Genomic DNA, 12,068 nt, shown 5'->3' with positions numbered 1-12,068 from the left:
CAATTCTTTGCCGTTGTCGCTTTCGAGAAATTGCTGCAGACACCACACTTTATATGATTGTCTTAGAGTCTTCTGTTTCTTAACTAAAATAGTGTTTCTATATCTTCTATGCCTTTTGAAATGTATATGAAGATGAAATGATTTCATTATTCACTTGGAAAAAGATTTATGATTTTTAATTGCCTTTTCGCTTATCCATTTCATGGTTATTTAAATGTAAGTTTCAGACATGTGTCTTTTCAATCATCCTAATTATTGTAATTGAAATGTGAATTTATTTTTCAGGTAATTAAAAATTATAATATCATGCTTTTATTTTCATATAATATTATATATATTCAAATAATGTTCAAGTGAAGGGCAAATTCGTAATTCAACTTGAGCTAAGGGGCTTCCCACTTATAATATAATATGATCTATATATGATATATCTATATATGATATGATATATGATGATATGATACTCTCTCTATATATAATATATAATATATCTGATAAAAATCACTAGAATTTCAACAAGTATAAGTTCTAAACCCATAATTTCATAAATGCAATGAGCCCAATGCCAAGAGTTTTACATGTTTGAACTCATCAACTTTAAGTTCCAAATCCGACTCTATAAAGAACGTTACACCATGTCTAGCTCAAACTAAGTTTGTATCAAGTGCTTTGTTGTTTAGCACTACTAAGCTTCATCGAAAACTGTTGTATAACACAGAGGCTTTTAAAGTCTAACACCTAATTTCGAAAGCAAGCAGCTAGACAACATATATATGGAGCATGTATACTTACAGGTCACCAAATGCACCATAACTATTTCCTAATGACGAAGAAATACTCTTATCGACATATAAGGTAGTAGCATCTATATTTTTTTTGTCAGTCTATGTCCCGGACCGCTGATTACAAGAAGATGAAGGCTTGAAGAAGGCTTTGTGCCATCTGGATCTGTTCAGGTGTACCGGATATGGTCACCTTTCCATCACATTCTCCGGGACCTGGATCTTGTAGGACGACTGTCGCTCCAGAGATCTGATTCATAACATAGAAAACAGATGCAATCCACATAAACTTAATGTGTTGATAATAATGTAAATTTAAATGACATGATTTTGACTTGAGTATGACCCTAAAAAAGAAAACCTTGGGTTCGCAATCACATCGATTCATCCTAGTTTTCTTCTCTATCTTTTGTTACCTTTGCATTTGCATTCTGTTGTTTTATTCCTTTTCTTTTTAGGAGGGTGTGGAACTTACCTCTTTCAGTCGAGTCAAATTGGAACCATCCTCGCCATAAACAGAACCAAATTTTTGTTTTGGAACATTTACCACGATGGGTTTGCTTGCTGTCTCATTCTCATCCATCCTGATCAGCCAATGAATAGCAAGAAACATCACAAAGCAGGTATATATAGAGTCCGAGGAATAAGAAATAAGCACATGTATCCGAGGTTTTTTTATTGTAGAAAACAAAGTTGTCAGGTATCAAGCTGTCCTTAAAAGACAACATTTAAAAGAAGAAAAAATAGAGCAAAGGGTCAAAAACACCAGGTGAAGTCTATTGCTCGGACTCTTCAAAAATGTCAACGGGTGCGTGTCGGAGTCGCCAAAAGTAGTGTAGTTTTAGAGAATCTGACACGGGTGCAGCATCAAAAGTGAAGAGTACGCGCAACTAAGCCTAAATTAGCCCGGTTTTTTGAGTTTCATATATGATCTTTCAAGTGGGTGAGTTTCCTACTTGGAACTATCACCAAATGTTTATTGGATCGCACCTCAACTATCAGTTATTCCCTTTACTACCTGAATGATGCTGACAGTTGAGGTGCGTTTTAATAAATGATCGATAGTTCAAGTAGGAATGGTAGTAAAAGTAAATCTTTGATAGTGCAAGTAGGGAACTCTCAAAAACGTGTAATTCAGGTGTGGTTTTGATGATTACCTCTAAAATAAAAATTAAAAAATAGTAGTTACGTGTGCCAGTCAGAACTCAAACCTTCCACTCTCACGTCGACCATGAGAACTCTTCCAGCTACCCATGCTTCGTTTGACCGGCTTGCCCATCTTGTTATTCGATCTATCCTTCGACTGCACAAATAAATACCTTTCAAATATTAAATCCCCAAGAGGTATTCCAGACAAAGAAGCCCCGTAAGCAAATAGGATACAGCTTCCAAACCTTGTCCTGTAACAATGTATGAGGACCACCAAGATTTGGTCCAAAGCCAAGGTGATCCGTTTGGTAAAGAGTAGAAAAGCTGGACAAATGATCCGACTGAGAAGGCATACTAGTACCAAATTCATGTTTACTGCTCTTGGAGCAAGAACAAGAATATTTTGTAGGCACTGCTACTTCAGAAACCAAGCTGGAAAAGACCATTTCCCTCAGCCTACCAGTAAGTTGAAAAAGGGCATTCCTCACGTTATCATGCTCGCCAATGATCTGCAGAATAACGCCTTTATCATCCAGTTGCAAATAAAGCAAAAATGAGGGCAAAAAATAATTTTGAAGTCAAAAGCTGCATTAGAAGGCATAATAGAAGAAACAATCCATATACCGGGTAGCAATTATTTGTGATCAAGGTTTAGTTCACTAGTCTCTCATTCTTGCTAGAGATGTGTTTATCAGTGCAAGAGCCTAAATATTCAAATATAGGACTACTACTACTGCTAGTCTAAATGGGGCAACATGGACCATGAGAATTCACACACACACGAACACACAGTGAACTCCAACTAGCTTGGGATTTAGGCATAGTGTTTGCATTTACTTAGTACATGTGGCAAATCAATTATAGACATTCAATTTGCAATGGAAAGACAACCTTATGAGAAGAAAATTAACAGTACAAGTAGGTGCCGTTTGGTGGTTGGTTGGCCAATTTATATAGTTGGCATGTGAAAGCAGCATAATCAAATGACCTCATTAGTTACACGGGCATCCTGTAAGCTTCCGAGTTCAAGTTTAAAGACACTGTTATGGGTAGTTGGAATTAGTGATCTGCGATATTATCTCAAATAGCAACAAGAACTCCCATGCAAGAACAGGAGACATTAAACTAGATCCATGCGGAAACCTAGAATTATTTCAACGCGGACTAATGCAATTTACCTTCAAGTTTCTGATCTTCAATGCATGAACTTTGGAAGGACTAAAAAGAAAGAACATTGAAGATTTAATTTAATTCTAGGTCTAATATTTATCTAGCAAGATAAGTGTTAAATATCATGGTTACAATGACATCTGGATTTTGCTATAATTGAAGCAAGATAACTTTTTTCCTTTTTATGAAGTTGAAGAGAAGTTATCAATAAAACAATAACTATGCTTAGTTCCAAATAAGTTGGGATCGGCTATATCATTTCGTCATTTAAGCTCATATCATATCATCATCCTAATAAATAAATAAATAAAATAAACGGAAAGGGTCTAAAATATCCTTTAAGTATTAGAAATGGTATTAAACTACCCTCCATCCACCTATTGGCTCCAAAATACCATTCTCATCCACCTATTGGCTTCAAAATACCCTTGTCCTTTGGGTTCAAAATTGACCACTTATTTAATGATTTTAAATTTAAACTAATCAAATATTTCTAAAAATATGTGGCCCTCTGCTATTTGTTATAATTTAACTTATTAATATAATTTATTAATTAATCCACCACTCATTACTAATTTAACCCCACTCAATTAATAAACTCGCCCCATTACTAATGCAACAACAGGAAAACTACCAATGAGTGTTTCTAAAATTCGAGGCGAAAATGTCTATAGAATTACATTATCAAACATTCAAGTCCTCAATCAAAACATGTTATAATTCAAGTGTCAAAATAAGAATTACCTGACTATGTTCATCTTAATTATTCCATCATCTCAATTATGTGATGTTACTTAATAGATAACTTCTTTTAAAAATAATATATTAAAATTTTAATATTTAAAAATCATAAATATTTATAAAATTATACTTTGAAAAAACAAAAATTTATTCGGAATGTACTACTTCTTTAACTTTGATCATAAATTTCAAATTTAAAATTGAAAGAGCATTCTATTGAAAAGTGTCCTCCTAAATAAGTGGCTCAACCTAAATTTAATTGAGGCTTCAATTCAGACTCGAATAATTTTTTATGTCAATTTCAGGAATTTGTAATTTCATCGTGTTTTAGTAGTGTTTAGACGATTTTGATATTAGAATTGATTTATTAATTGGGTGTGGTTTAATGAGTAATGGACGGGTAGTGAATTAGTTTATAAATGGTATTAATAAATTAAATTATAACCTATAATTGAGCGCAAAGTATTTAAAAAAATATTTAAATAGTTTAAATTTAAAATCGTTAAATAAGTGGTCAATTTTGAACCCAAAGGTGGATGACAAGGGTATTTTGCAGCCAATAGGTGGATGAGAAGGGCATTTTGGAGCCAATAGATAGATGAAGGGTAGTTTTGTACCATTTCCAATAGTTTAAGAGTATTTAAGGTCCTTTTACGTAAAGTAAAAATGAAACGTACGTTAAAAATATAGATAAATAATACTTACAATAAAAGTTATATACGTGTCAAAAACCTATCCTCAACCAGTAGCTATCATGTATCTTTGTCTTCCATAGTGAAACATTTTACACTGTTCTTTCCAATTTTGTTATTGGTTAACATAGAGGGCGAAGCGAACCAAAATTTAGTTATTTATGGCTACAAAATACATTTAAGGAAGTATATAACTGTCACTAGTTTGACTCATGGAGATCGAAATAGTAGTTTATGCTCATACCTGCACTATTTTGTCATTCTCTGCAGCACAGTTTGGAGCGTTCTCTGCATCCAATAGCTGTACTTCAACCCTCATCGCTGAACCTATATCAGATGAAACTATTCCCTTTTCATCAAGGAGGCATTTAACTTCATGCGGCCCAACTAAGATTCTTGCACTTATTGAGCCAGCCTTAATGTGTCCGTGTTCACGGCTAACTTCTACAGATCTTTCAAACACTCGAACTGTGGCAACTTGTGCAGGCGAGTACAATGGCTTCCGAACCTAAAGAAGATATCATAACAGTTAGAGAAAACAGCATTTGTAAATACCTGTCGAAGTGTCATAAATGAAGCACAATGGAAAATTGCATGACTAGAAGTTAAATAAAAAGGAAGCAATGATAGTCACAGAACTTCAAGCGAATATATGATGGCCACACGTTCTTTTGACCGTACTGTTGGAGTGGAAAACTTTATAGAAGCTCCAGTATCTTTCTCTAGAGCTTTGACAATTTGGGCACCCTTACCAATCACACCTCCAGCAGAGATATAAGAGCAAAGCAATCTAAAGACTACTTTTCTTTGAGCAGAGTCAGCATCAAGATTCAGAACTCTATCAACATCGGATGACAATGAATGGGCTACTGAAGAATGATTAACGGCATTTCTCGGCAAAGGTTGTATTGAGGATTTGGTATCCAGAGGATAGTCCACAGGTTGTTCATGGGATGCACCTTTTGAAGTAGCTTGGTCTTTGTATCTCTCAGCTGGTAAGCGAATTTGAAGACGCCGAGAAACATGAACCAATGCTCTCTTTACTACAGCAATTACACCCATTATCTGCATTGTTTTGAAAATTCAATTAGATATTGAGTAAATCAAATGCATATCCCCTTCAAAGAAAATCACTACATTTGCCACATCCAGATGTATATCAATTTTCCATAACAAAAGACAAACTTGGAAAAAAAACATCAGAGTAAGGAGGTCTTTTCTAATTTGTCAAAGTACTCTCCACTTCATGAGACGTAAACCAAATATACAAAAGGAAATAATGCTAGTAAAAGGATGCAAATAGCATACAAGGATGCAAAAGTTGTGACATGCTACAATGTTTCTCAAACGCCGTCTTTACGTTGAGAAAAAAAAGAAGCCCATTTCCAGATCTAGTAAGTCCTTAATTTCACCTCAACAAATAGCAACTATCTTTCCCAACTCTCACATCAATTCACACACTAAGTTTTCCCTCCTTTATTTGTCAATGATTGTTTTTTAGTATGGCTGTCAAACATGTGATAGCTATATCAGGAACTTTGATTTACCTCAAAGATTACCAAAATTACCAAATTCCATCTGCATCCAACTGTAAGGCAAGAGGTCAACACAGGTGTGGCACGTGCCAGCCACGTGAGAGAAACCCTTTCGTCACTCTAAAGAAAAGATTAGTCCTATGATCTGATATTTCATTTCTTTTCTAGCTAGCATCTAAAAGATGGTCACGGCAAACACATTGAACTAACTACTGAAAGCAATTTGGAATGTCAATACTCAACAGGACGACAACTAAATCTCCAACTAGTAGGAATTTCTATATAAATATTCTATCTTCATTCTACATTCTCAACCTTTATGAGGTAGGGGTAAGGTCAGCGTACACTCTATCCGTCCCACACCACCTTGGGGGATTACACTGAGTATGAGTATGTTGTTGTTAATGTTGTTATCTTCTATATTCATTCCACTGCATTTCATTTCAGTACTCAATAATTCTTGACAAGTTAAGGGTTATCCAAGAGCGTTCTCTCAATAACAAACACATAAAATTAACCATTGAAAGCAATTTGAAATGTCAATACAACGGCAACAACTATATATCTTCTATACATTCTCTATCTTTATAAGGTAGGATAAGATATGTGTACACTCTACCCTCAACATATCGTCGTTATCTTCTATAATCATTCTACTCCATTTCATTTCAGTACTCAATAATTTGTGACAAGTTAGGGTTTTCTCAATCTTATTGTCATATGATCACTAAACGACGAAAAAAGACTAATAGCAAACACCAAAATACAATGTATATACAACAGATTAATTCTAGAAACATGCCCTCACCTGAATCAATTCTTCTCCCGGGACGACGGCACAAGCTGGAAGCTGCTCTTTCGTCAAAACCTTAATCTTAGCTCCTGTACTTTTCCTTATACCATCCACAATTACACCACCTTTTCCCATTAAAGCTCCAATTTGACCAGAAATTGCAAGCAATCTGCACCCAACTGCTCCACCATTCCCTTCCACCTGCAAAACCCTTTCGTAAACCCGAATCAAGCCTTCCTGAGCTCTAGAAACTTCCACTACCTCAACTTCCTCATCACTCCCTTCATAGCTTACCCGGATTTTCCTATCTATAATCGAATCACCAGTGATGTTCACAACCCGTTCATGGCAATTTGGTAACGGATCCTCAAACCGGATTCTGCACCCGGTTTGAGCTTCCAGCTGCCTAATTAAACCTCCGGAGTTACCGATGACTCCACCAGCAGTGCTGACGTGGCAGAGTAAGCGGAAATGAACTTGACCCGGATGAAGTACCGCTGTTTGATCTCCTCCGCTACTGCTACCGCTGCCGAACTTTTTGATCGGCGGACGGTAGTGGTTTTGGTTGTTCATTTTTGTTTTTCAGATGAAAAACAGAAAGAGAATTGAGATTTTTTTTCTAGTTTGTATAAAAATTGTTGTATATAGATAGTTTCTATGTTAACATGAAAAATAAAATTATATGATTTTCGCCGGCGGCGGAAGGAGGAGCACGGCGGAGGAGGAACTCCCGGCGGTGGCTGGTGACAAAAAGTGTAGTGGTGATAATGAAATGTGCGTTAAGAATCTATTTTATATATTTATATGACTTTGTAAGGACTTAAGTGTGACTCTGTTTGTGTTTTTGTTCGAATATTTATTAAATTATCACTCCAATTTTATATATATATATATATATATATATATATATATATATATATATATATATATATATTTTAATTTATTTTTTAAAAATTTGTGTTAAGTTAGTATTAATTGTTGACGAGATACAATAATAAAAGTTTGAAATGTTTAATTGTTAAGAGATAAGTGGTTAACTATACTTTTTTTTTGAGTTTTATACCTAAACTATCGAAAGTGTGAGAAACACACCTAAACTATTACACTTTAGTTTGAGAAACACACCTCAAGTAAAATGTGATAGTGTGTGTATTACACTCTCTCAATTTATTTATTTTAAATGCCACATAGATTGCCACGTGGAAACAAATTCCACAATGGCAAAAGTTTAAAGTTTAACATTCAATATATAGAAGCATCCTCTCTATTTCTCAGCTGATCTTTGTGTGTGAATAGTTTGACCAAAATTAGGGATTTCACTATTAATTCACAAATTCATCATGGTTTAAAGGTTAGTTACTCATTTGTCAAAAAATGTTAGGGTTCTTATTTTTGTCTCAAAATATTATCGATTTTGTATATTTTTTTAGGTTTTGATTCATACCATTTGAAAAGAGTTGAAAGGAGAAGAAATTGACTACATAAGGTACACTTTCTTTACTCCTGAACTTAATTTTGATGGCGATTTATAACTACTGATTTCATGAACAATAGTTGGCTTATTAAACTTTGCATATTTTAATTTTTCTAAGGTAATGGACACTAAGTACATACGTTTGAGGTTTTATATCGGTGGTATACTTGTGAGTGAGGTAGGACCTGCTTATATTGGGGGAGAAAAAGAATATGCCGTCAATGTTGATATAGACCATTTGTCTATTCCGGAAATAATTGACTATTGCAGGGATTTTGGGGTTACCAATATAGAAAAAATATATATTGGAGTTGCTCAAGTTGACAATTTGGTAGAATTGGTCAAAGATAGGGATTTGTTGGTCTTGGCCAATATGTTGGTTGCTGGGGGTACTATGGACATTTATATCTGTCATAAAGGGGAAGTTTTGATCAAAACGACACATACCAATGAGTCTCTTGAGGCCACATGCAATGAAGCAGATAGACCTAATAAAGAATCTACCAACAAAGTTGGTGAAGGTCTCAATGCACCTTTAGGTAAAAAAATATCACTTATTGATGGTAGAAATCAAATTGTCGGGGTCCAACAATCAAATATGATAGAAAATGACAGTAGAAACACAAACGAAGCAGAAGATGAATTTCAGTTTTCTAGTGAAGATGAAGATTCAGAGGAAGATGAAGCAGAAACTATTGTGCATAGTGATGCTGAAAGTGATGAGAATGATGACTTTTCTAGCGACGAGGATGGTTATGGGAGTGATATTCATGAAGAGCTGAGTATGGTTAAGAAGGATTTGAAATCATATTTGAAGAAAAATAAAGAGCCAAAAAGAAAAAAAAAAGGTTGCCGAGTGTTTTCTAGGAGAAGTTGGCATAGATCCTGGTTTTGAAGACATTGATAAACCCAAAAAAAAATTTACTGGTAAGATAGTAGGTGATGAACCTTTTTACGACAGTTCTGATGCTGACAGCTTTGATAGTGACAGTGAGGAAGAAATAGATGTTGAAAAATCTGACATTTTAAGGACAAGAAAGAAGGACAAGAGGGTCTCATATGATCCAACATGGTCAAAGGTTGTGTGGTAACTTAACATGGTATTCGAAAATGTGAAAAAGTTTAGAGAAGCTTTGAGCAAGTATGCAATTGAGAGAGGTTGTCAACTGGAGAAATCCACAATGATCAAAGAAGGGTCAGAGTAAAATGCAAAGCTAATGGTTGTCCTTGGATACTTTATGCAAGCAAAGAGTTCAAATCTTCTGATTTCATCATAAAAACCTACAATCCTAGACATAAGTGTTATAGAACCAATACCAACACAATGTGCAACTCTAAATTTTTGGCTAAGTACTATAAAACTAGAATTGTTTCTCAACCTTGCATAAAGGGATGGGAAATACAAGATTGGCCAAAACAGACATGGGATTGTATGTTGGTAAGTTCGTGTGTTTGAAGGCCAGAAAAATGGTGTTGAAAAATATAATGGGTGATCATATTGCTGAGTTTAGTAGAATCTATGACTACAGAGATATGCTTCTTGAATCAAATCCAGGAAGCACTTGTGTGGTGAAAGTGACAAACTGTGATGATGGAAAAAAACTCTTTCATTCCTTTTATATTTGTTTTTCAGCTTTGAAAAAAGGATTCATTGAGGGTTGTAGAAAGTGTATTGGTTAGATGGTTGCTTTTTGAAGGGAATATCTAAAGGCCAGCTACTAGTTGCTATTGCGAATGATGGGAATAATCAGATGTTTCCAATAGCATGGGCTGTTGTTGGAACTGAAAGTAGAGAAACTTGGACTTGGTTTTTGAGAATTTTGAAATCTGATTTGGACATTAATGATGAAGGAGAAGGATTGACTATTATAAGTGATATGCAAAAGGTACGATTTTTAGCCTCTGATTTCAGTTTTTTTAGCCAATATTAGCTGATATTTTCAGCTTTTTTAGCTACTGATTTAACAAATTCTAGTTAATGTGTTTAATTAATTGTAGCTACGAATTTAAGCTCTTTCTAAACCTTTGTTTTTGTCTCTTATCATTCAGTTTTAACTATTATTTCATGATTTTCAGCTGATGTGTTATAAGTAGTTTTTAGCTACTAATTTCAGCATTTTGTAAAGGACCTTTTGATAGTTCATAACAACATTTATCTTGTCCACAAAATTAGATACTCTAGTGGTACTTTGTTATTTAACTTGTTTAGCTACTGTTCTTTTTAGCTACTATTTCATCCCTTTTAGTTTTAGTTGTTAAGTGATTTTAGTCTTAGTTGTGCAGATTCTTCACCATATATTTTATTTATTGTTTTGAATGATTTTAACCACATAAGTTTTTCAGGGATTATATTTAGCTGTTCAGGAGTTGCTTCCAGAATGTGAACAAAGAATGTGTGCAAGACATATATTTACAAACTGGTCAAAAAACTTGAAAGGTGTTGAGAAACGAAAGAGATTTTGGGCTTGTGCTAGATCAACATTTGAAGCTGAACTTAGGAAGAACTTGGATAAATTATCACAATTAGGTGAAGATATTTCTAATTGTGAGGTGAGTCACAAAACAACACAAGTAGGATACAACACCTACAAGGATCGACTTCAAGACAATCAACCAAATATACTTCACCAATTTACCAAAAGAAATTCACCACTATATTAACCAAGCTCAAATCAGCAACACATCAATTGAATCACAAGCAAATATGAATTATAAATACGCAAGTGACACACAAGATTTATACGTGGAAAACCCCTTCGGTATGAAGGATATAAACCACGGGACTTGAAGGAGTCCACCCTTCTTCTTCTCTTATTATGCAAATTGAGGGTAAAAACACCCAAATCAGTCTACAAGGATGTCACAGCCCACCAACAACAACATACATAAGAGCCAACACAAAAGAGAAGAGAAATTGAGAAATATCACCAAAAAAACGCAGGTTACGCCAGCTGCGATAACAGACGATCAAGAACTCCGATTGACGATCTGAACAGTCAAGATGTAGTGCTATGTGTTGTGAACCAGCTGTGAAAATTTCAGAAGGATCCAACGGTCGGATCTCTTGCAATCTGAAATTTTGTCTCGCTGTCCAGAAAAACCAGCAACCCTTTTCTCTCTCAAACCCTCTCTCTATTTCTTTTTTCTCTTCCAAAACAAAAAACCCAGCCCCAACATCAGCTGCCCAAGACTTCTAGAAGAAGTCAACAAATCCCAAAATATATGGGTCACCCATCAATGGGCTGGACCCTTAACAATCTCCCCCTCCAGCCCAGTTCGGGGAGACCAAACATAAAAGGTCATCAAGAAGACATACCTGCAAGCTTGGAACAAAATTCAAGCTTGCTTCGAGGGACCACCTTTGTCAACATATCAGCACCATTCTTGTTGGTGTGAATCTTCTTCAACTTCATTAGTTGCTCTTCAATGACAACACGCAACCAATGATATCTCACATCAATATGCTTTGTGCGAGCATGGTACATGCTGTTTTTGCTCAAGTCCATAGCACTTTGACTATCACAAAACACAACATACTCGCTTTGCTTCAAACCTAACTCTTGAAGGAAACGCTTTAACCAAAGCATTTCTTTGCTTGCTTCCACTGCTGCTATATATTCTGCCTCGGTTGTAGACAACGCTACACACTTCTGTAGCTTGGATTGCCATGAAATGGCTCCCCCTGCAAATTTGAACAAGTAACCCGAGGTAGACTTCCGGTTATCAAGATCT

At 35.2% G+C, this 12,068-nt stretch overlaps 2 protein-coding genes across 2 annotated transcripts; one reads left to right on the top strand and one right to left on the bottom strand.

The window, feature by feature from the left end:
• Window positions 1-522: 522 nt before the first annotated feature.
• Window positions 523-7,736, bottom strand: LOC101250762 (KH domain-containing protein HEN4). Its single transcript, XM_004250113.5, has 7 exons — window positions 6,878-7,736; window positions 5,174-5,599; window positions 4,779-5,042; window positions 2,177-2,440; window positions 1,994-2,085; window positions 1,258-1,366; window positions 523-1,032 (listed from the first exon to the last, which is right to left on the bottom strand). Exons 1-7 carry the CDS (start codon window positions 7,433-7,435, stop codon window positions 904-906), a joined length of 1,842 nt encoding a protein of 613 aa, XP_004250161.1. The 5' UTR covers window positions 7,436-7,736; the 3' UTR covers window positions 523-903.
• Window positions 7,737-8,457: 721 nt separating this feature from the next.
• Window positions 8,458-10,997, top strand: LOC138339664 (uncharacterized). The gene is made up of 4 exons (XM_069291531.1): window positions 8,458-9,118; window positions 9,204-9,415; window positions 10,034-10,222; window positions 10,680-10,997. The coding sequence occupies exons 1-4, from the start codon at window positions 8,458-8,460 to the stop codon at window positions 10,995-10,997; spliced, it is 1,380 nt and encodes a 459-aa protein (XP_069147632.1).
• The last annotated feature ends 1,071 nt before the right edge of the window (window positions 10,998-12,068 follow it).

The sequence above is a fragment of the Solanum lycopersicum genome, chromosome 11, assembly GCF_036512215.1.
Source record: "Solanum lycopersicum chromosome 11, SLM_r2.1".
Classification (NCBI taxonomy): domain Eukaryota; kingdom Viridiplantae; phylum Streptophyta; class Magnoliopsida; order Solanales; family Solanaceae; genus Solanum; species Solanum lycopersicum.
This window is presented reverse-complemented; position numbering and strand designations above follow the sequence as displayed.